Below are 20,463 nucleotides of genomic sequence, written 5' to 3' on the forward strand. Positions count from 1 at the left end.
ACCAACGCTAGGTAGCCAGCCTGTTCCTTATCTTGCACATCTGCCTGGCACCTTCAGCATTAAAATTATAAAATGGTTTGCACAATATTAGGCTTTATTAGTTAAGTGACAACCTATGTAAATTTGCCAGGTTATTGTTATCTATTCGCTGTTGAAAATTCAGGTTTACCGTAATAAAAGTAAGCTACCGGGGACAACTCTCATCTGGCTATACCTGCTGATCGGGACTTACAACAGATTTTATTTGGATTGTTCAGGTTCACCATGAGCAATAGATTTGGTAGTTTTGCTTTAAACAATCAGTGTATATGTTATTTTTTAAATATACCGGATAAAGTTGATCATTTCCTAACGAGGAATCAAAGCGGGAGCGGGAGGAGAAAATAAGCTCACTAAAAACTTCCCAATGGTCAAAACAATTCAATTTTGAGATGGGGTGAAATCAAAAATGGTGCTATATATTTAATGCCTGTCATAGCTAATCTGAAAGCAATCAATATTGATACCCCCCCCTCTGATAGTGGTAGTGGGGTGGTAGATGCCTAGTCTCCTTTATGGCYCAGATCAGGTACCTACATAGTATACACCATAGACACACACAACAGCTCAGACAGATCTAGCTCAGAGAGGCCCAGCTCATGAGCTCCATCAGTAGCAGATTCATTTTGAATGGAAAATGTGTGTTTATGCAACAAATGTTAGTTCGTGCATCATATCGCGTCGAACCGAATCAATTCGTTCTCTAATCAAACCGAATAGCACCGAATCGTTTCAAATTAAAACATATCTTTCCTGTATCGTATCGGAGGCCATGTATCTAGATAAGTATTCAATCGAATCATGCACTACTTTCTATTGCCATTTCTGGGAGTGTGATATTCACACACCAAAATAGGCCCATCTCAAACTGGAGAAATCAATTAGGTTAACGATATCTAAAATTAGYTTTAGACAGCTTTCACAAAAATTGCTCATATGGAAGACAGACTGTACACAAGCACAAGCTCTGTAGGATAAGGTGAAACCAACGAGAGGCGTTGCAATGGCTCACAAGAACCAGCTGGGCTTACAATCACAATGTGCACTTGAGCAAGGCACTTAACCTTAATTGCTCCTGTAAGTCGCTCTGGATAAGAGTCTGCTAAATGACTAAAATAATAATTTAAATGTAAGGAGTAGTTGGGACATGGAAACAGTGATTTGTTTCCACAACATAAATATGGACAGTATTCATTCTGTAAATTGATAAGATAAAACCAGGAATAGAGAGAGTGATGGTGACAACATAACCGGCAGGGGGGTAGGGAGAGCTGGAGCGAGGAAGATCGAGAGAGTGTGAACAGGTGGTTATTCAACTACTAAAGCCTCCAGAGATACAGGTTTGGAACAAACACACAGCTACCCTACTGTAACTGTAAAAGTTCTAAAGCATTGCTGTATACGAGGTAACACTCTATAGTTACAAGCAATATACAAACATACACTAGCCTAAGTCACAAACAACAACCTAGCCTACGTTTGCAACAGTACCCATGCTTTGACAAGTCACCATGTTCTATATTCTTTAGTCCTTTTAACCTTTAGGACTTTTACAAGTAGTTTAAGCTTTTAAATAGCTACCCATTTAGAATAGGTTGCTGGCCAAGGTTACTCTGTCTACTACCTTTTGTATAAGCCCTACGTTACTGCCGACACTATCACACACTGCTCCGTTACCCAAAATGACAACTCAATCCTCCCACTGTCGGTTGCCATTCCAAATTTCTGAATGAAGCAGTTAAGCAGAACCATTAGACTATCATTTACAAATTCCCTTGATCCTACCTGGGATTTCTTCAGCCAATATGGCTTCTTCACAGATAGGTTCCTCCATCACAGTTTCCTCCATCAGGTCAGATGAAGTGGGATCCACGATGAGAGAACTCCTCGATTTTTTCTAGTTTCTGACAAATCCCCCCTGCCTGTATCAGTTGTAGAAGTCAGCTGGAACTTGATAAGGCCAAACTGGTCCGGGGAACTATTTTTAGAGCTGTCAAACAAATATGGGGAGGGCATGCCGAGTGTGTGTCACTACTCTGCCATAGCCAAATAGGACGGAGGGGGGACTGTGCAGAACGAAGTGCGCACAAAGACAGTGGAGCAGAATTGGCAATTGTCCAAACAGAGACAACATAACAACATGAGAGTTGCCTCTTGAAATGTCTGCATGCTTAACTATCTTTAGAGAGAATCTGCTGCAGAGGTTGAACTTGAACTTCTCTTGAATTTGAACATGTCATTACACTTAAGCAGGTATTCCCAAACTGGGGTACGCGTACCAATGTTGTCGGGAGTACGCCAAATAAAAATTATTCACATTTTCAAACAGTCCATTTATATTTTCCAACAAGGCTATACATTTGGGTGAGTCCCCCCCCCCCTCTCGCAGCTTCGTTTCACTGCCAAAAATAAAATTAAACCATCTAGTGTTCAGTGAAATAACAATGTCAAATACAGGTAGCCTAGTCAAATAATTAACATACAATCACATTGACCGTTACGCTCTCGCGGGAATTCCACTAACGGTCCGTATGTAGCCAAACGTAGCTTCTGCTCATGTTGGTATCTGTACTGATGGCGCAAAAGCCATGACAGGGAGACATAGCGGAGTGGTAACGCGCGTGTAAGCAGTTGCTCCTGCAGCATCCACCGAGAGGCTCTTGGTGCCAAGGGAATGCCTGACAGCTTGAAAGTGAAAACGGTTAACTTTGTTAAAGCAAGGCCTGTGAACTCTCATGTATTTTCTGCACTATGCAATGATATGGGCAGCGACCATGTAACACTTGTGCAACAAACAGAAGTGTGCTGGTTATCAAGGGACAAAGTATTGACACGTTTTTTTGAATTGAGAGATGAGCTTAAAGTTCTCTTTACTGACCATTATTTTCACTTGTCTGACTGCTTGCATGATGACGAGTTTCTCACATGACTGGCCTATTTGGGTGATGTTTTTTCTCGCCYGAATGATCTGAATCTAGGATTACAGGGACTCTCCGCAACTATATTCAATGTGTGGGACAAAATTCAGGCTATGATTAAGAAGTTGGAGCTCTTCTCTGTCTGCATTAACAAGGACAACACACAGGTCTTTTCATCATTGTATGTTTTTTTGTGTGCAAATTAACTCAAGCTTACGGACAATGTCAAATGTGATATAGCGAAGCACCTGAGTGAGTTGGGTGCGCAATTATGCAGGTACTTTCCCGAAATGGATGACACAAACAACTGGATTCATTATCCCTTTCATGCCCTGCCTCCAGTCCACTTACCAATATCTGAACAAGAGAGCCTCATCGAAAATGCAACAAGTGGTCCTGTGAAAATTGAATTGAATCAGAAGCCACAGACAGATTTCTGGATTGGGCTGCGCTCAGATGATCCTGCTTTAGCAAATTGTGCTGTTAAGACACGAATGCCCTTTGCAACCACGTACCTAAATGAGAGTGGATTCTCGGCCCTCACTAGCATGACAACTAAATACAGGCACAGATTTTTCAATTGACAAATAAGGTTTTATATGTAAAATGGTTAAATAAAGAGCAAAATTATTGATTATTTTTATATTATTATTTGTGCCCTGGTCCTATAAGAGCTCTTTGTCACTTCCTACGAACCGGGTTGTGACAAAAACTCACTCGTTCTTATGTTTAATAAATGTATAGTGTGTGTGTGGCAGGCTTACAATGATGGCAAAAAACAACATTTGGGAGTGTGTTGACCCTAGTGCTAGAGGGGGTACGCAGCTGGACTATATAAAGTTTGGGAACCGGGACAGTACTAGAGAGGGTAGTAAGTAGTACGTTTTATGTTCCTCGGCCAACACATCACAGACAAACTGAATGGTTCCACCCACACAGACAGCGTGGTGAAGAAGGCGTAGCAGCGCCTCTTCAACCTCAGGAGGCTGAAGAAATTTGGCTTGTCACCAAAAGCACTCACAAACTTTTACAGATGCACAATCGAGAGCATCCTGTCGGGCTGTATCACCGCCTGGTACGGCAACTGCTCCGCCCACAACCGTAAGGCTCTCCAGAGGGTAGTGAGGTCTGCACAACGCATCACCGGGGGCAAACTACCTGCCCTCCAGGACACCTACACCACCCGATGTCACAGGAARGCCATAAAGATCATCAAGGACAACAACCACCCGAGCCACTGCCTGTTCACCCCGCTAWCATCCAGAAGGCGAGGTCAGTACAGGTGCATCAAAGCAGGGAYSGAGAGACTGAAAAACAGCTTCTATCTCAAGGCCATCAGACTGTTAAACAGCCATCACTAACATTGAGTGGCTGCTGCCAACATACTGACTCAACTCCAGCCACTTTAACAATGGAAAAATTCATGTAAAAATGTATCACTAGCCACTTTAATCAATGCCACTTAATATAATGTTTACATACCCTACATTACTCATCTCATATGTATATACTGTACTCTATACCATCTACTGCATCTTGCCATCTTTATGTAATACATGTATCACTAGCCACTTTAAACAATGAAACTTTTATGTTTACATACCCTACATTACTCATCTCATATGTATATACTGTACTCTATACCATCTACTGCATCTTGCCTATGCCGTTCTGTACCATCACTCATTCATATATTTTTATGTACATATTCTTCATCCCTTTACACTTGTGTGTATAAGATAGTTGTTGTGGAATTGTTAGGTTAGATTACTCGTTGGTTATTACTGCATTGTCGGAACTAGAAGCACAATAATTTTGCTACACTCGCATAAACATCTGCTAACCATGTGTCTGTGACAAATAACATTTGATTTGATTTGAACCACTGCACAACAGTATTTAGAGCTTGCTGTAAAAAAAAGCAGCTCATGAACAGGCAGACACACCCCTTTTACTGTGCACTACATTACTGTAATAATAGAGTAATAATGTATTGTATCATGTATTGTTTAATGATGTAGGCTGTTACCGTTTGTTGTAATGTAATTGTTTTAATCCTGTTTGGACCCTTGGCATCAGCTAACGGAGATACTACAATTTTCTCACTAGATGGGTGGAAAAATGCATTACAAACATCCAACAATGTAACCTAGTCTAACATGTTTGATCCCATACATTAAGGGAGGACACTGTACTGTACATGGCACTCTCTCGTATGCTTCCAACAATCGGGCACGCAATATGCTAGTTACCATGATACAGAAGCCATCACAGGCATCATTACATTTTAAATGGTGGTGGACAACTCTAGTATTTTTGGAGTCAACTCCGACTCCTGCTATCAGTGTCATTGGAATCGACTCTCTCTCTCGAATCCAATTGGACAAAAATGACCCAAATTATCTAACATTAGCTACAGCTGCAATGTCAGTGTGTGCATGCACACTGATGAACTGGGTGATTGATTAGCAATGCATTGAGCCGTCTGAAAATCTCCACTAACAAAAATATTCAATATCTTACGTCAGGAGCCTATTAATGACTCTTTGAATTTCTGGAGTCGACTCCGACTCCCCACCACTATTTATTACAGCCCATTATGACAACACCTGACATGTAAGGCTATCCGTTAATCTTAGTTTGTGTTTAACATAATATCCTCTATAATAGGTGAGTGCATCATGGTAGTAGGTACATAAAAGGCAGCCAAAGGTTTCTTTGGTTTGGGCTACAAGCAACCATGAAAATGAGGAACTGTCAAACATGCACAAGCCTTCAAAATATGWCTAGAGGTGGTTGATGTTGCCTTGGCTACAACCACTGGCACCAACCGCTGTCACTCTAGTGTAGACTCAGTGTCTCTTTTGCAATACCAGCACAAACAACCCATTGAGTTCACAGCACGACAAACAGGGCCAAGCATTAGCAGGCTATGCCTTTCAATCAGATATTACAATCACAGTACATGCTTACTTTTATGATACTTCAGATAAACCAAGCAAGTCCGTGCAACTGTAACTGTTATCAACCACTCACAACACAGGGCACTTTCCACTTGTTTAGACTCAGTGCTTACAATGACACTCTCCAACGATATTTTATGAGGAGTAGACAGGCTTTTTACCAGATATGCGTGTCCAGGGATGGTCTGGGCGAATTACATGGTGTCCACTGAAGGAAATAATTTTATAACTATGAGAGAAATTCCCCCGTATTGCCATACACGTCAACATTATTCATCACAATTTGACCAACCACCGAAGGCAAGAACATTATCAAAGTCTTTGCCTCCTGCTCGTGCAGTTGCATAACTGGCAAATACATATTGAACTGGTTGCAACCTGAAATACTCTGAGACCAGGTTGTTAAACTAGCTATACTTGTATATTAGCCTATAATATAGTTGACTAGATATGCTGTTAACTAGTTAGCATAGGGATTAGGAAAGGGTACCGACCTTTTTTGGATTGGTTTCTGGAATTCTTCCTTGGAGCCATCGTAAATGCACGGATGCTTACAGTTCAAAGGGTTAGAAATGTTCAAATACTTAGCCTGTACGCCTTCTTGTTCGCTAAATAAAATGCTGATACCTCCTTATTAGTGGAAGCTCCTACTGCTGACTATCATAACACAAGTAACGTCCTCCTGGATACTGACAAGCTAAAATGTACTAATGAGTGATCTCAAATTCGACAGGGAACGAGGTCATGGGCGGAGTTTTCAACCGGATGACTTTTTGCTGTAATTGTACAGCGTGGACCGCTATCGTTGGGAGCGCCTAGAGAATCCGCCTTGAAGGTTTTGATACATTGCCTGGCGACACGACTCCTTGCTCCAGAGAAACGCTACGCCACGCCCACGGATGTACATTTCTTCTACGTAGCGAACTACAGTGCAGCGGAATAATTTAGTGTAAATTGTCAGGCTATTTGATAACAAAAACGTGGCAAAAAAAGGGAACGTGTCCTCTCTATCGCGAGATTTTAACAATCAAAGGTTTAGGTGGCTGCTGGCTGGAAACAAGAGGGCTCCTATCCCCCTCATCRCCATTATTTGTGTTTTTCCTTTCAGATAGAGGCGGTGGATCTGGGAGGGACAGAGGGGACTGTGTTGTATCAAACCTGAGAGGGGGGTCTTCTCCGTGTCGCTGGTAGTGCCTCAGTGTGCTGGGGGATTCCTGCAGTATCTTCTGGGGGTCAGATTTGATGGGATTATAGCAGTTTCCTGGAGAGATTAATCTGGAGAGAGAGAGAGAGAAATACTGTACATAGCCATAATAGGACATTTGACATATACACTCACAAGAACTACAGTGCATTCAAAAAGTATTCAGACCCATTGAATTTTCCACATTTGGTTACGTTACTACCTTATTCTAAAATGTATTAAATAAATAAAATCCTCATCAATATACACACAATACTCTATAATGACAAACCAAAAACATTTTTTTTTTTTTTTTGCAAATGTAAAAAATAAATATATATACCTTATTTACATAAGTATTTTTACTCTTTGCTATGAGATTCGAAATTGAGCTCAGGTGCATCCTGTTTCCATTGATCATTCTTGAGATGTTTCTACAACTTTATTGGAGTCAACCTGTGGTAAATTCARTTGATTGGACATGATTTGGAAAGGTGACAGTGCATGTCAGAGCAAAAACCAAGCCATAAGGTTGAAGGAATTGTCCATAGAGCTCTGAGACAGGATGGTGTCAAGGTACACATCTGAGGAAGGGTACCAAAAAATGTCTGCAACATTGAAGGTCACCAAAAACACAATGGCCTCCATCATTCTTGAATGGAAGAAGTTTGGAACCACCAAGACTCTTCCTAGAGCTGGACGCCGGCCAAACTGAGCAATCGAGGGAGAAGGGCATTGGTCAGGGTGGTGACCATGAGTTCCTCTGAGGAGATGGGAGAACCTTCCAGAAGGACAACCATCTCTGCAGCACTCTACCAATCAGGCCTTTATGGTAGAGTGGCCAGACAGAGGTCTTTTGCTCAGTTGTGCACCGGGGCCTCCCACTCCTCTTTCTATTCTGGTTAGAGACGGTTTTGCACCTTCAGTTTCTTGGCAATTTCTCGCATGGAATATCCTTCATTTATTAGAACAAGAATAGACCGACGAGTTTCAGAAGAAAGTGCTTTGTTTCTGGCCATTTCCAGCCTATAATCGAACCCACAAATGCTGATGCTCCAGATACTCAACTAGTCTAAAGAAGGCCAATTTTATTGCTTCTGTAATCAGAACAACAGTTTTCAGCTTTGCTAACKTAATTGCAAAAGGGTTATCTAATGATCAATTAGCCTTTTAAAATGATAAACTTGGATTAGCTAACACAACGTGCCATTGGAACACAGGAGTGATAGTTGCTGATAATGGGCCTCTGTACGCCTATGTAGATATTCCACAAAAAATCWGCCGTTTCCAGCTACACTAGTCATTTACTACATTAACAATGTCTACACTGTATTTCTGATTAATTTGATGTTATTTTAATGGACATAAAATTTGCTTTTCTTTCAAAAACAAGGACATTTCTAAGTGACCCTGAACTTTTGAACGGTAGTGTATGTCGCACGTCGCTACTTCACAGGAGCAGCATTTGAACGTAAACATGTATTTTTTATGATGTGCCTTAATAACAAACGTGTATTCCATCGATAAATACAAATACAATTGTTTAATTACGAGCCTAGTTGGTTTGGCCATGGAAAAAGTCAGGAACCTTCCCACTAGCCATGATTGGCTGAGATAATGTATGGGCTGGACATGCCGGGAGATGAGTTTGGATTGGTCTGCCATTTTCCAGATATAAGTTTCTAATTTTGTCAGAAAGTCATTTTTATTGCAAGTTAATGCATACTGTTAGTTGGCTAGCAAACGTTAGCTTGCTGGCTCGCTAGCCAATGTTACATGTATGATCTGTGTAGTAATATTATTCTAATCAGAAATCCATTTGCATTGTTAGTTATAGCCTAACATTAGTTAGTTAACGTTGAACCTAGTTTGTTAGCTTTAGCTAACAGCTATGACAATGTTTGTATTGGTAGTAGTATGAGTTAGGGTTATGCCGGTTCATTGTGTAGCTAGCTAGCTACTTAGCTAGCTACATGTCTAAACAAAAGACTCCACTTTGGCCGGATTATTACATGACCCATGAATTTAGCGGGTGTGTCTGGGGGTGATTACGGTCATCAATTGTATTTCATGAACGTGTACATGTCTAAACAATAGTGACCCATCCACTTAGCTAGATGTGCGCGACGGGTGGTTATAGCATTTCCTTCACATGACCCATCAAAGTCTGCCGGGTAAGCGTCAGTTAATAAAGATAAAAAACTCTAAAATATTTTTATCTGGACACTTTCTGTTTTTGATATTGCTACTATGCAAGTACTTTCACTGTACCGTTTACAACTTCTGTATCCTGTACATGTGACAAATAAACGTCGATTTTATTTGATATAACGTCAGCGTGTTTACCACTTGGCCTCACATGTGAATCCTTAAAGAGATGGATGGGATTAAGGTTTAAGAGGGTGTAAACGATGCTGAATGGGTGTAGACAAAGAAGATGTCTTGTCTACTGGAGACTGAATCGAGGCAGTCGGTCACATCAAGGTGAGAATAACAAAACCAGTGGGGTGCCCTGGAGGTCATGACCCCTGGGCACATTCCCTGTGTGCCTGGCCAGTTTTCGGTCATGATTACGGATTTTTGTTGTTGTTGCTGACATGGCTAATTGAGTGACTGTCAGTGACTGACATAAGAGGAAAAACTGCTGACACACAACCAAATGTCAAAATTGCACCTGGTGTATTCTACTATTCTTACTCTCAATAGTAAATTGAGACCCCGACTGAGCGTATGTCGCGTATGCCTGGAACCGGCCCTGTACAGACCCACAGATGACAGGTCTCAGACCATGACAACTGCAGGACTGCTTCCAGCAGCATTTGTATTCCAACTCGGTCAAATACACTATAGAAAAGGGTGGTCGAGAAGAAACACTAAATCATCACACAAATATCACATCAACATTGCAATTGGTAGCCTGTTGTGTCCTGGAATTATGCAATATGATTTGTGACCGCAAGTCTCTGATCAATGCAATTCATCGTCCTCTGAAATTCAAAAGCATTTTATTCTCGTTGTCATGTTGGTTAATTTATTAAGCACTTATTTACCCAAAATATACTACATTTAATTGCATCAACACGTGGGAGCACAGGGGTTGTGGATATGGAAGCATATAATTCTGTAGTAGCTTTTTTCATGTAGAGCTTTTTCAACAACCAGACAAAGCTTATCTTTCAACTAAAACCAAATAAATGATTTATTATTATACATTTGCTATAGCACTGTGCAATTCACATTGTTGGAGTAATCAATTTAGAGTTGTAGAGCACAGTCTTCATTTTGTTTGCATAAATAAAATAAAAAGTTGTGATTCCCTCCACTTCCCTCAAGAATATCTCCCCCTAGACCTTCGTCATTGTATTTAAAGTAGATTTAGCTGCAGACTGTCATGGGTAATGCCAATGACAACAAATGTAGCTTTCCTCTCAAATACAGAACAGTAGCCTATAAACATCCTGATTCCGTGGGTGAGATCCTTTAGTCGTACATATCCGTTGCTTCTTGACACATGTGGTTTTTCTTTCCTCTTTTTAACATGAGAAAGCAACCTTTAAGAAAATAACAGGGTTCTCAAAAAAAAAGAAATAAAATGTTCCTGATGAGGTGTACAACTTGTGCCAAGTTGCCTACAAAATAATGACAGTCTATTTACAAAAAGAAAGATAGGGTCAGTAATTTAATATCAGCGTTCGTAAGCTAAAGAGATTCAGTTTGGGGGATGTGTCCATGTATGTGTCCATTTGGTGAGAGAAAAACTTCACCCAGCCGCCTTCAATACATCAGTCAGTTGCCAAACTGAGGAAAATGAAGGATATCACACATGCATACTATAGAGTCATGTCTTTACATTCTGTCAAGTGCTTGATTGGTCGCCTGACAATCCAGAAAATCTTCCTCAATGAACCGTTTCCTAAACATGGATTGGGATGAAGGGTAGTGATAGGTGGTTGGAAACCAAGCGTGTTCCTGGAATGTATAGGGGGAGAGAAAAAAGAAGAAAGAAACGTGTGCAGTCTACTAATCAGGTCACAAAGTGAACCCCCAAGCATAGCGACTTTCTCAAGATGAAAGGGCACGCCTTCGCTCTCTGAAGATGGGCATTGCAATAAAACATATTTCTGACAAATAAGGGGGGGTAAACAAAAGGAGGCAAAGACATTGAATAAAAATAAACCTAAATGACAAAAACCTTAAAATGCCCTGGAATATTCCTCAGTCCATTCACTGTACAGTGTACACAGCAACAATTGTTTCTCGCCTTTCTCCTTGCGTGTTCTCACGCCTCTCTACATGGCTGGGTGTAGAACGGTGATTTTGTGTGACGCTCAGGCTACGGACCTTTTTGAGGGGTTATTAAGGTGTTGTGGCCTCTTATAAGATCTCATAAGGAGTCGTTGAGCAAAGGTTTGTGTTACTAACACATGGATCTGGTGGGATGAGTTGAACAGTCCAGGTTTGGTGCCAGAGGAAGAAGAAAGGAGGAGGAAGAGGAGGGCAGGCTAGCAGAAGATGAGCCTTCTTCGCCGACACCGGCGACCTCACGTGGACTTCTGCCGGTAGTGAAGGGTTAGGTCTCCACCGCTCTTCCAGATAAAATGCTTGACGGTCCGCAGGTCCATGTTGGGATCCAATACCTATAGACAACGAAAAGTGATTTTGGGAACATATATTAATACAAGATGTAACACAAAGGCAAAAGATGGGGACTGTACCATATAAGCTGCACAGTACCTGGTCCTGACAGAGAAGCTCAATCTTCTCCTCGGCCAGCACGGCCACGTCCTCCTCCTCCTTCTGCTCGCTGGGCTTGTCGTTGTTCCCCGAGGCCCCCGTCTGAGACTCGTTGTCCAGGTTGATGATCTTCTCGTATACGTGCTCCATCACCTTCCTCACCTGGAGCATGTCGCTGGCCGACAGGCGGTCCCTATTGGAAGGACCACAACGTTGGAATATAACCGCAAGCTTGGAACATTGAACGGTGAGATAAATAGTTCCAAGTGAATGATCTCTTTAGCAAAATGTGGTTTGCAGGGAAGGATGAACATGCAACACTAATCGGAACAGAGAAACTGGTTCAATCGTTATAAAAGTGTTTGACTTACTTCTTTAAGGTTTTTGCACCAGAAGAAGAATGAGGCTGGAGGTAGAAGGGGATTTTGTTGAATTTGGGCATGTTTTTCTAAAAGACAGGGAAGAAAAAGTTGAAAATCATACATGAGAATCAAAATGTATAAACACTACACAATTAGCTATAGTACATTACTGTAGAAAGACATTTATATTGATCATTAAATTAAAGGACGAGAGCTCACATCCACGGTGATGTCGATGACCCACTGTGGCACGGTCTCGTTGAGCAACATGGACTCAGTCTCACCACCGGAGTCTCGACACAACAACCTGGAGAGAGAGAGAGAGAGAGAGAGAGAGAGAGAGAGAGAGAGCGAGAGTGAGAGCCTTGAATAAGCCTGCCGGGATGGCCAGGTGGGTGGGGTTTGCACTTTTAGTACTATTTCATGCTACACTGTAATAGACAGAGATAGCGTTGTGTATTTTACCTGAACAAGGTCCTTCCCCCTGCCTCTCCAAAGATGACTGGCGTGTGAGGGGGAACATGGAAGTAGCCGTTACCTTTCTGTATCCTGCTCTCATGCTCCCCGTTCACTGAACACACACACACACACACACATCAGAACATAGAATATCACTGATAGATTTCATTCAACTTAATAACTTCAGAAAATATCACAAAGGCTGTCTGCATTATACTGTTAGTAAATGTGTGTGTATATGCGTATAGCAGCTCACTGTGGTTCATCTCTGTCTCTTCATCCATGGGGTTGATGTGGGTTCGGGGCCAATACTCCAGTAAGGCCTGCAGCAGCAGTCCACCCAGGTTCACTAGAAAAGAACAGAACACTGTAGGAATGATACTGCATGTACGGTAACACTGTTTGGGTTAAAAAAAATATATAAAAAATAAAAATCAACCATATCTTACAGGGCAGTAAAAAAAAATATCACTCACACTTGGGGTCAGACCCATCAGGACTGGAGAAGCCTGCATCCTTGGCTGACACCCATGCAGCAAAGCAATCGCTCTCATCCAGCGTGATGGTCAACATCTACCCAACAGAATATATGTATTAAAATGAGGACAAATCACTGTTCCACCGACTGTCCAAAGCTTACAATGTAAAAAAGCGCAGGATCAGCTTACCCCAGTTTTAAGATCCACTGAGAACCAGTTTGGCACATAGACCATTTTGAACCTCTTTTTAATCTCTTCGTCAAACTCCATCTTTCCCAGGTCTTCCCCTTTACAMGCCTGGATGAGGACAAGAGGTATTCAATCATACAATATGACAAACAATGGAGAGATGGAAGATAAATGATCGATAGAAGAGAGAGCAAAAGGCACGCACCTTTAAAACATCCCAGTATGCAATGTTGTTGTTGGTGTCTTTGGTTAGTATGTGTCTCTTGTCATTCAGAATGTGGCACTGGATAATGCTGGCTCCCCCTAGTGGACAGAAATACACACAACACTCATTTAAGCCTAGAACATATATATATATATATATATTTTTTTTTTTTACTTAACTAGGCAAGTCAGTTAAGAACAAATTATTATTTACAATGACGGCCTACCCTGGCCAAACCCGTATGATACTGGACCAATTGTGCTCTGCCGTATGGGACTCCCAATCACGGCCGGGTGTGATACAGCCTGGATTCGAACCAGGGACTGTAGTGACGTTTCTTGTACTCTTGCCTTAGACCACTCGGGAGCCCAAAATACAGAAGGTGTTTAAAATAGAATAGATATGTGGGCTCCTGAGTGGCGCAGCGGTCTAAGGCAAGAGTAAAAGAGAAGTCACTATCCAGGATCCAGGCTGTATCACATCCGGCCGTGATTGGGAGTCCCATACGGCGGCGCACAATTGGTCCAGCATCGTCCAGGGTAGGCCGTCATTGTAAATAAGAATTTGCTTTTAAATKACTTGCCTAGTTAAATAAAAGGTAAAAAACAACAACATGTAATTACAAAATTTGCAATGCAGTTTATTGGGAGATTTATGAAGTTTGAATCTATCAATCATTTGTAATGATTAATGGATCATAAAAAAATAAGAAGTGTGTGTGTGTGGTGTTTTTACCTGTAACGACCTGCTCGGGTTGAGTACAGAGAGGCGTCAGGGGAGCAGTGCAGTCGTTGTCGTAATCGCCAGATGCTCGGAAATTATGAATGCCCTTCAGAGACTGCAATGAGTCATGACGGGAAACATAATCAGGGAGTGAACATTGCATTAAAAGTATACAGCGACAGACAGGCCTCACTGAATCCTGTTTCTTTTCTGTGTTATATTTTTTACAGTAATTCTATGTCTATTTAATATGAACATATCCATTATTCATATAAAAACCCTGTTGTTCAACTTCAGCTATGCTGCTTACCCATTTGTTGACGGTGGACTTGGTGGTGGAGACCCAGAGGGCTGTGGGGGGGTCTGCCGAGCGGTCCAGCTCCATCTGAACCAGGGAGACAAGAGGTCATTCAGATAGGAAAACTGTGATGGGTAAACGTGTTGTTGACAGAAACACTTAAGGAGGACTTCACCTTGATATTACTTGCTGATTATCTTTAAGATTTCTCATTAATGCGTTCCTGACTCTACTAATTATTATACTAGCGTACTTTCTTGTATACAGCAGTCTTAAAAAAACATTTGAGTTAATGTTACAAAATACTTAAGTCCAATAAACATCTAGGCCTAATATCTACAAGTTAAAACATTTTCAACTACGTTTCCCAGCATGCCGTCGGCTAGGCGTATCGCAGTAACCCCACCCCTTTCACCTTGAGGACTGGGGCTTTCTCCTCGCAGATGAGAACGCGGAGGTCTGGATTCCTCAGGTCGGTGCAGTAGATCTTGCGGTCGCGTCCGCCGGAGTAGACATGCGTGAAGGCTTCGTTGACCTGCAGGGCCCACACGCCCTCATCGTGCACCCGGTAGGTAGCGATGCACCGCTGCTGCCCCAGCGACCACAGACGGATGGTCCCGTCTGAGCTGCCCGAGAGACACTGGGGGGAAAAGCAGATGTAACATTAGGAATACAACATTTTCAAAACTTTCACAAAAATGTCCAGGTTGTTCGAAATCCAAGTTGAAAAATTCCAGGTAAGAGGCTTCCCTCGCAGCTTATTGCCAGCAGATTCCAGAAATTACTGAAAAAGTCCTCTCCCTCCTATGAAACATAAGAGAGCCATCGCAGCTGACATTTTTAAGGGTGAGAAACGAGATGAGATTTCTAAGAGCCATCCTTACCTGAGTGCCATCCCTGTTTAGCAGTAATGATTTAACGTTGTCTGTGTGGCCTTTCAACTTCATCAGCTTGGCACAGGTTCGAGGATCCCAAACTCTCAGCACCTGTAGCAGGACACATTCACTCTATGAGGTATATGAAAACACAGGTTTAGGTTTTTGTTGGTGGCACACTCTTTGTTCTTACACACATCTTACTTTAGAACATGGAGGTGAAGTAACATGTTCAGTTAGCTGGAAGTATACCAATGTCATCACACCACTAGAAACATTACAACTATATCAATACAAATGTGATTTAAGAACCCACCTTTTCAGTGGACCCTGACACAATGACGGTGCCCATCTGATTCATAGCCAGACTGTAGATGGAGTCTTTGTTCCCACTCAGTGAGGAGGCTGGGAGACGACAACAACAGCATAGTTACCACAACACTCAGGTCTGTCTCAACAGTCTACTCGTCAATAACCAGGAAGGTCCCACTGAGACACAGTGTATTTTACATATTTAAGATATCCATCCTTCAAATTGATGTGTACTACAAAAACAAAAACATTGTCTTCAATGATGGTTCTCCAGATACACATCTATCTCATGTCTTCATTCCAAGTAGCGCAGTGAACATTTACAATACTCAGTCTAGGATATGCCTGTGACATGATATAGCTGGGTCATGTTCATTAGGGCAAGCAACGGAAAACACTTTATGCAACAGGAAAAGAAAATGATCGTTTCCAGGTMGTTCCTCCCTGTTTCAGTTCCTTTTCTTCAGTTTGGTGCCCAATGACTGAACAGGACCCAGATGAGAGAGCATACTCACTGGTGACAGTATTATTGGAGGCGGTCAGTGCCGTTAGTGTGTTGACGTCCCATAGAAAGATCTGTCTGTCCAGCCCTGCTGAGGCCACCAGTTCCTTGTCCTTAGCATAGGCTAAGGCTTTGACATAGTCCTGTACAGACAAAACCATAGGGGGTTACATCAATCTGATGCCAAGTCAGTGCTTTTGAGTAAGATTTTGGTTCTGATTGTGCTTCAGCCTATACCTTGAAACGTGCATGTTAACTCTAATGTAGCAGTAACGTTATGCGTGTGTATCTTAAGTTTGGCCTTTGTGATGATTTTGGAGCTCAGTACATAGTATGCTATTACATACCTTATGTGTTCGCAATGTGGACATGCAGAATCCCTTATGCGCATTCCAGACTTTCACTGTGGTGTCTGAGGAAGCAGATATCACTGGAATACAGAGTAAGATTTGTCTTTATTTTTCAGACACAGGATAACTAGGAACAGACAATATGCTATTAAAAACATACATTTTCAAAGGCAAAAAAACAACAACTATTTATATCAATGGCTTGCAGGCTTAAGTAACTGTCCAGTGTTTCCTGATTTCTATGAAATATGACCTATAATTAATTACAATATGAGTAAAATAGTTTTCCTTCAAAAAAGGGAGATTAAGTATGTTAAAAAGCAGCTTTCTGTGTTGGAATGGTGTGGGCATACTGTATACCGGTCATTAATAATATTAATGTGAGTAGACCGCTGATTGGCCAGCTCAGGAGGATGACGGCATCCTCTACGACAAAATATGAAGTATTTTTGAAATGGTCTGTTTGAGGTACAAGTTTGAGGTATTTTTTTWRAGTGTTTTTTTCTCCAATTTATGCTTTGGCCACAAATACGAGTATAGGATGAGTCAACAACATTATTTGGGTATGAGTTAACAGAATAACTTTTAAAAGTGAGATTTTCCCTGGACATATAGGAGTAAATATCCATAAACAGGGTTTTGCCAATTTGCACGTGATGGAAATGTCCTAAAATCTGGTTGCTTTTCAGTGATAATTCTTAAATAAAAATATATGCTTTCCATTCTGAGGGGTAGGGCTCAATTTAACCCCTTCAGCTCTGGATTAATACATTACACTGACTCACATGTCTTCCCATTGCAACAGAGGACGATGTCATTGACCCAATCTGTGTGGTGTTCCATAGAAGCAATGTACGGGTCCTGCTGCAATAAAGAGAGTTTACGCTGCAAAATCAGTGGGTTTATGCAAGTATTCTATGACAATCAATTACAATAACAGCACAACAAATAAGTCTGGATATTTTCATTTGAACATTGACCATAGGCATTGGTCTGTACATCTATGCATCTAAAACATTAGCTCTTTCTCAATTCATCTTTCCTTGACACCTTTAACATCCCCTCTCTTCGCCTCCTTCTCAAAACAGGGGATGGACCGTGGACCTTCTCCTCCAATACAGCTGAGAAGGAGACGATAGGATGTCAGGAATCAAGGAAAGATGAGTGATAGAGCCATCAAAACCACAGTGTGACCTCGAGGGAGAGGGGTCAAGGGGTCATGATGATAATATGGCATTCTGCCAGGTGGAGTGTTTAGGTGACGGACAGGTTACCTTGTGCTGGTTGACGCTCCATATCCTAATAATGGAGTCTCGGCCAGCCGTGAAGAGGCGGTTCAAGGCCGGGTCGAGCTGCAGAGCGTTCACCCCATTGCGGTTATACTTCTCCACCTCATCCCTAATCACATAGGATACCTGCAGAGAGAACTGGATATGAGTGCACTTTGAACCATATTACAATAAAATGAAGATAGATTGGTATTGTTTCTGGTGAATCCTTGACATTGTCCTGTATACCTATAATAACATATAGGCACTGGTGTTGGCACTGTTGCTGAAACCTTTCAAGTGTCATAAATGGCTTGTAAACACTGGAAATGTATATYGGTCAAGGATATCTGTTGAAATGGATGATGGTACCTGTGGAAATGAATGATGCTACAGCAGGAGTGTCAGGTGAGTCCTGGAAACACTAGCCCTTCATCACCACTCTCAGTTCCATTACACATAAGAGTCATTGGACAAAGGTCCCTTCTGTAGGAGGGAGTTTTATTAAGAACCCCGACACTCAATCTGTACATTAACACGCATCGCTTGCGGTACGGTATTGGAAGCATAAGAACCTTATCTTTTATATCAGCGAGAATTAATAATAATAGAAAAATAGTTAAATTGATACACACCTTGATAGGTTTAGTGCTCCCACACAGCCATATCTCTGTGTTACAGCGCTTGTTTACAGAAAACAAACAAGACGAGTTGACCGCCTGTGCTAATTAAGCAATAAGGCCCGAGAGGGTGTGGTATATGGTCAATATACCACAGCTAAGGGATGTTCTCATGCACGGCGCAAAGCAGAGTGCCTGGATACAGCCCTTAGCCGTGGTATATTGACCATATACTACAACCCCCAAGGTGCCTTATTGCTATTATAATTAGAGCAGTAAAAATAAAATGTTTCGTCATACCYGTGGTATACGGTCTGATATACCACGGTGTCAGCACATCAGCATTCAGGCCAATTTATAAATAGCTTTCTAGCATGTTCCGAGCACCTGCGTGGAAGCGTAACTCTGGAAGTGTAGTGGATATGTAGTTTCAAATCAAATTATTGGATGGAGGCAACCATAGGTGTATAGATCTGTGCAAAACTGCTACAGTAAGTGTATCCTCTTTATTTGAAGGATTCTTTCTCACTGATGAATGATAAGGTCCATATGTTTCAAAAGCCGTATCGCAAGCAATGATTATTGACGTTTCTAAACRTTAAAACACAGCGTTGGGATTTTAGTTCACAAGGCAGTCTTGGGCGAAGCTAATAGAGCTCACCAGTCCTTGTAGTCCTAAAACCACAAAATGAGTTACCTCTGGTTCGTTCACCCATCCCTATGGGAAAAATTGGGTTTTGGAATAAATGCAGAAAATAAGGTCTGAGTTTAACACAGGCTTAGGAAATCTTATACGTTTTGTTGTATTTGATAATAGCAGTCAGTTAACATGACCTTTATGAAGCCTGTATGTGCTTCGTGATTCTTTTTTATCACAAATTCTTCAAAATTCWGAGAAAGTGACATTAGCTGATTAAGTTTATCTCATAGAACAAAACGTATAAATTCTCCTAAGCCTGTGTTTACCACAGACCTTATTTTTGGCATTTATCCAAAACGACATTAATTTTTCCCATAGGCTTTGTCCAACGATCCATTGTGGAGTTAGTGCCTACAAAAAGACAACCATTAGTATTTCTCTCTATGGCTGAGAACTGCAGGGAGAAGGCAGAATGCCGCCTAGAGTTTGAGTTGTGTAAATAATAGCCGTCCCATTAAACACAGCCTAAATGTACGTTCTGAGAGACCATAGCCTGCTGACAGTGAAATTGTTTTTATTTCACTATATGCAAATTGCAGTGGCTTTGCAATGCAAATCTGGAAAATTCAATGCAAATGGTTTTCCAGGTGCAGAATACACATTTGCAGATATCTACATACACACATTATATTGCATCAACAGGGGACAAGGAGACTTGTTGACCATCTATAGTACTGTAATGCAGCACTCAACACACTGCATGCCATCATTCGTCTTGCATATGTGTGACTACAGTTTGATGACGTCGGGCAAAATAGGATCAAGCCTATCAAATTGTAATCAGACAAAAGATAATTGCACCATCCAACTGGTTGCATACTAGATAGCCAAGATAGAAAATCACGTCCTTCAGTTAGCTATCTCGTGACGTGAGGGTGGGCGCGGGGGGAATTCTTCCATCTCTAGCCGCAATAACACCCCATAATCCCACTTTCACATACAAATATCTTGACAACCCATTAAACTCGAAACACGGTCTCGGTCAACCGAATTGAGTAATTTGCAGCGGGTCGCAAAATCTTYTGAGTAGCTGTAAGCTAAACTAGCTCTCTGCTAGCGGTGCCAGRGCTTGGGACTGACCGGCTGCACTTGCCCGCCACACGTTGAGTGTTTAAAGACATCCATGGATAAGCAGGCAAAATATACATTTCCGCGGCCATGAATGCAACTTGAAAAATCCTTACTCTGCATGACAATATAGATACATTTACCTGGACTTTTCTCCGCCCAGCAGCATTTTGCCTGTGAAGAGTCGCCATCTTACATGTTGACAGCTTGACGTCA

The 20,463-nt window shown here is 41.6% G+C and overlaps 2 protein-coding genes across 17 annotated transcripts in view; both read right to left on the bottom strand.

Moving 5' to 3' along the window:
• The window catches only part of LOC111953870 (aspartyl/asparaginyl beta-hydroxylase), a 55,194-nt gene extending 48,279 nt beyond the window's left edge, over window positions 1-6,915 (bottom strand). For 2 of the 13 annotated variants that reach the window (XM_070435611.1, XM_070435613.1), the window contains exon 1: window positions 1,825-2,159. In XM_070435611.1, the coding sequence (XP_070291712.1) occupies window positions 1,825-1,888 (64 nt within the window). In that variant the 5' untranslated portion in view covers window positions 1,889-2,159. Of the gene's footprint in view, window positions 1-1,824; window positions 2,162-6,414 lie in introns of those variants that run through there. The other 11 variants (XM_070435615.1, XM_070435617.1, XM_070435612.1 and 8 more) reach the window with 10 other exon arrangements.
• Window positions 6,916-10,976: 4,061 nt separating this feature from the next.
• LOC111953560 (WD repeat-containing protein 48) lies at window positions 10,977-20,463 on the bottom strand. 4 transcript variants are annotated; one of them, XM_023972931.2, is made up of 19 exons: window positions 20,391-20,463; window positions 17,866-18,006; window positions 17,377-17,452; window positions 16,589-16,671; window positions 16,255-16,384; window positions 15,744-15,832; window positions 15,437-15,538; window positions 14,968-15,192; window positions 14,565-14,639; window positions 14,267-14,369; window positions 13,532-13,629; window positions 13,327-13,434; window positions 13,135-13,231; window positions 12,915-13,007; window positions 12,665-12,770; window positions 12,419-12,506; window positions 12,209-12,285; window positions 11,838-12,030; window positions 10,977-11,740 (listed from the first exon to the last, which is right to left on the bottom strand). In XM_023972931.2, exons 1-19 carry the CDS (start codon window positions 20,436-20,438, stop codon window positions 11,645-11,647), a joined length of 2,028 nt encoding a protein of 675 aa, XP_023828699.1. In that variant the 5' UTR covers window positions 20,439-20,463; the 3' UTR covers window positions 10,977-11,644. The 4 variants fall into 4 exon arrangements, with proteins under 4 accessions (XP_023828699.1, XP_023828697.1, XP_023828698.1 ...); XM_023972929.2 differs by having other exon boundaries at window positions 15,437-15,559; XM_023972930.2 differs by having other exon boundaries at window positions 17,377-17,455.

Source organism: Salvelinus sp. IW2-2015, linkage group LG27 (genome assembly GCF_002910315.2).
Source record: "Salvelinus sp. IW2-2015 linkage group LG27, ASM291031v2, whole genome shotgun sequence".
NCBI lineage: Eukaryota > Metazoa > Chordata > Actinopteri > Salmoniformes > Salmonidae > Salvelinus > Salvelinus sp. IW2-2015.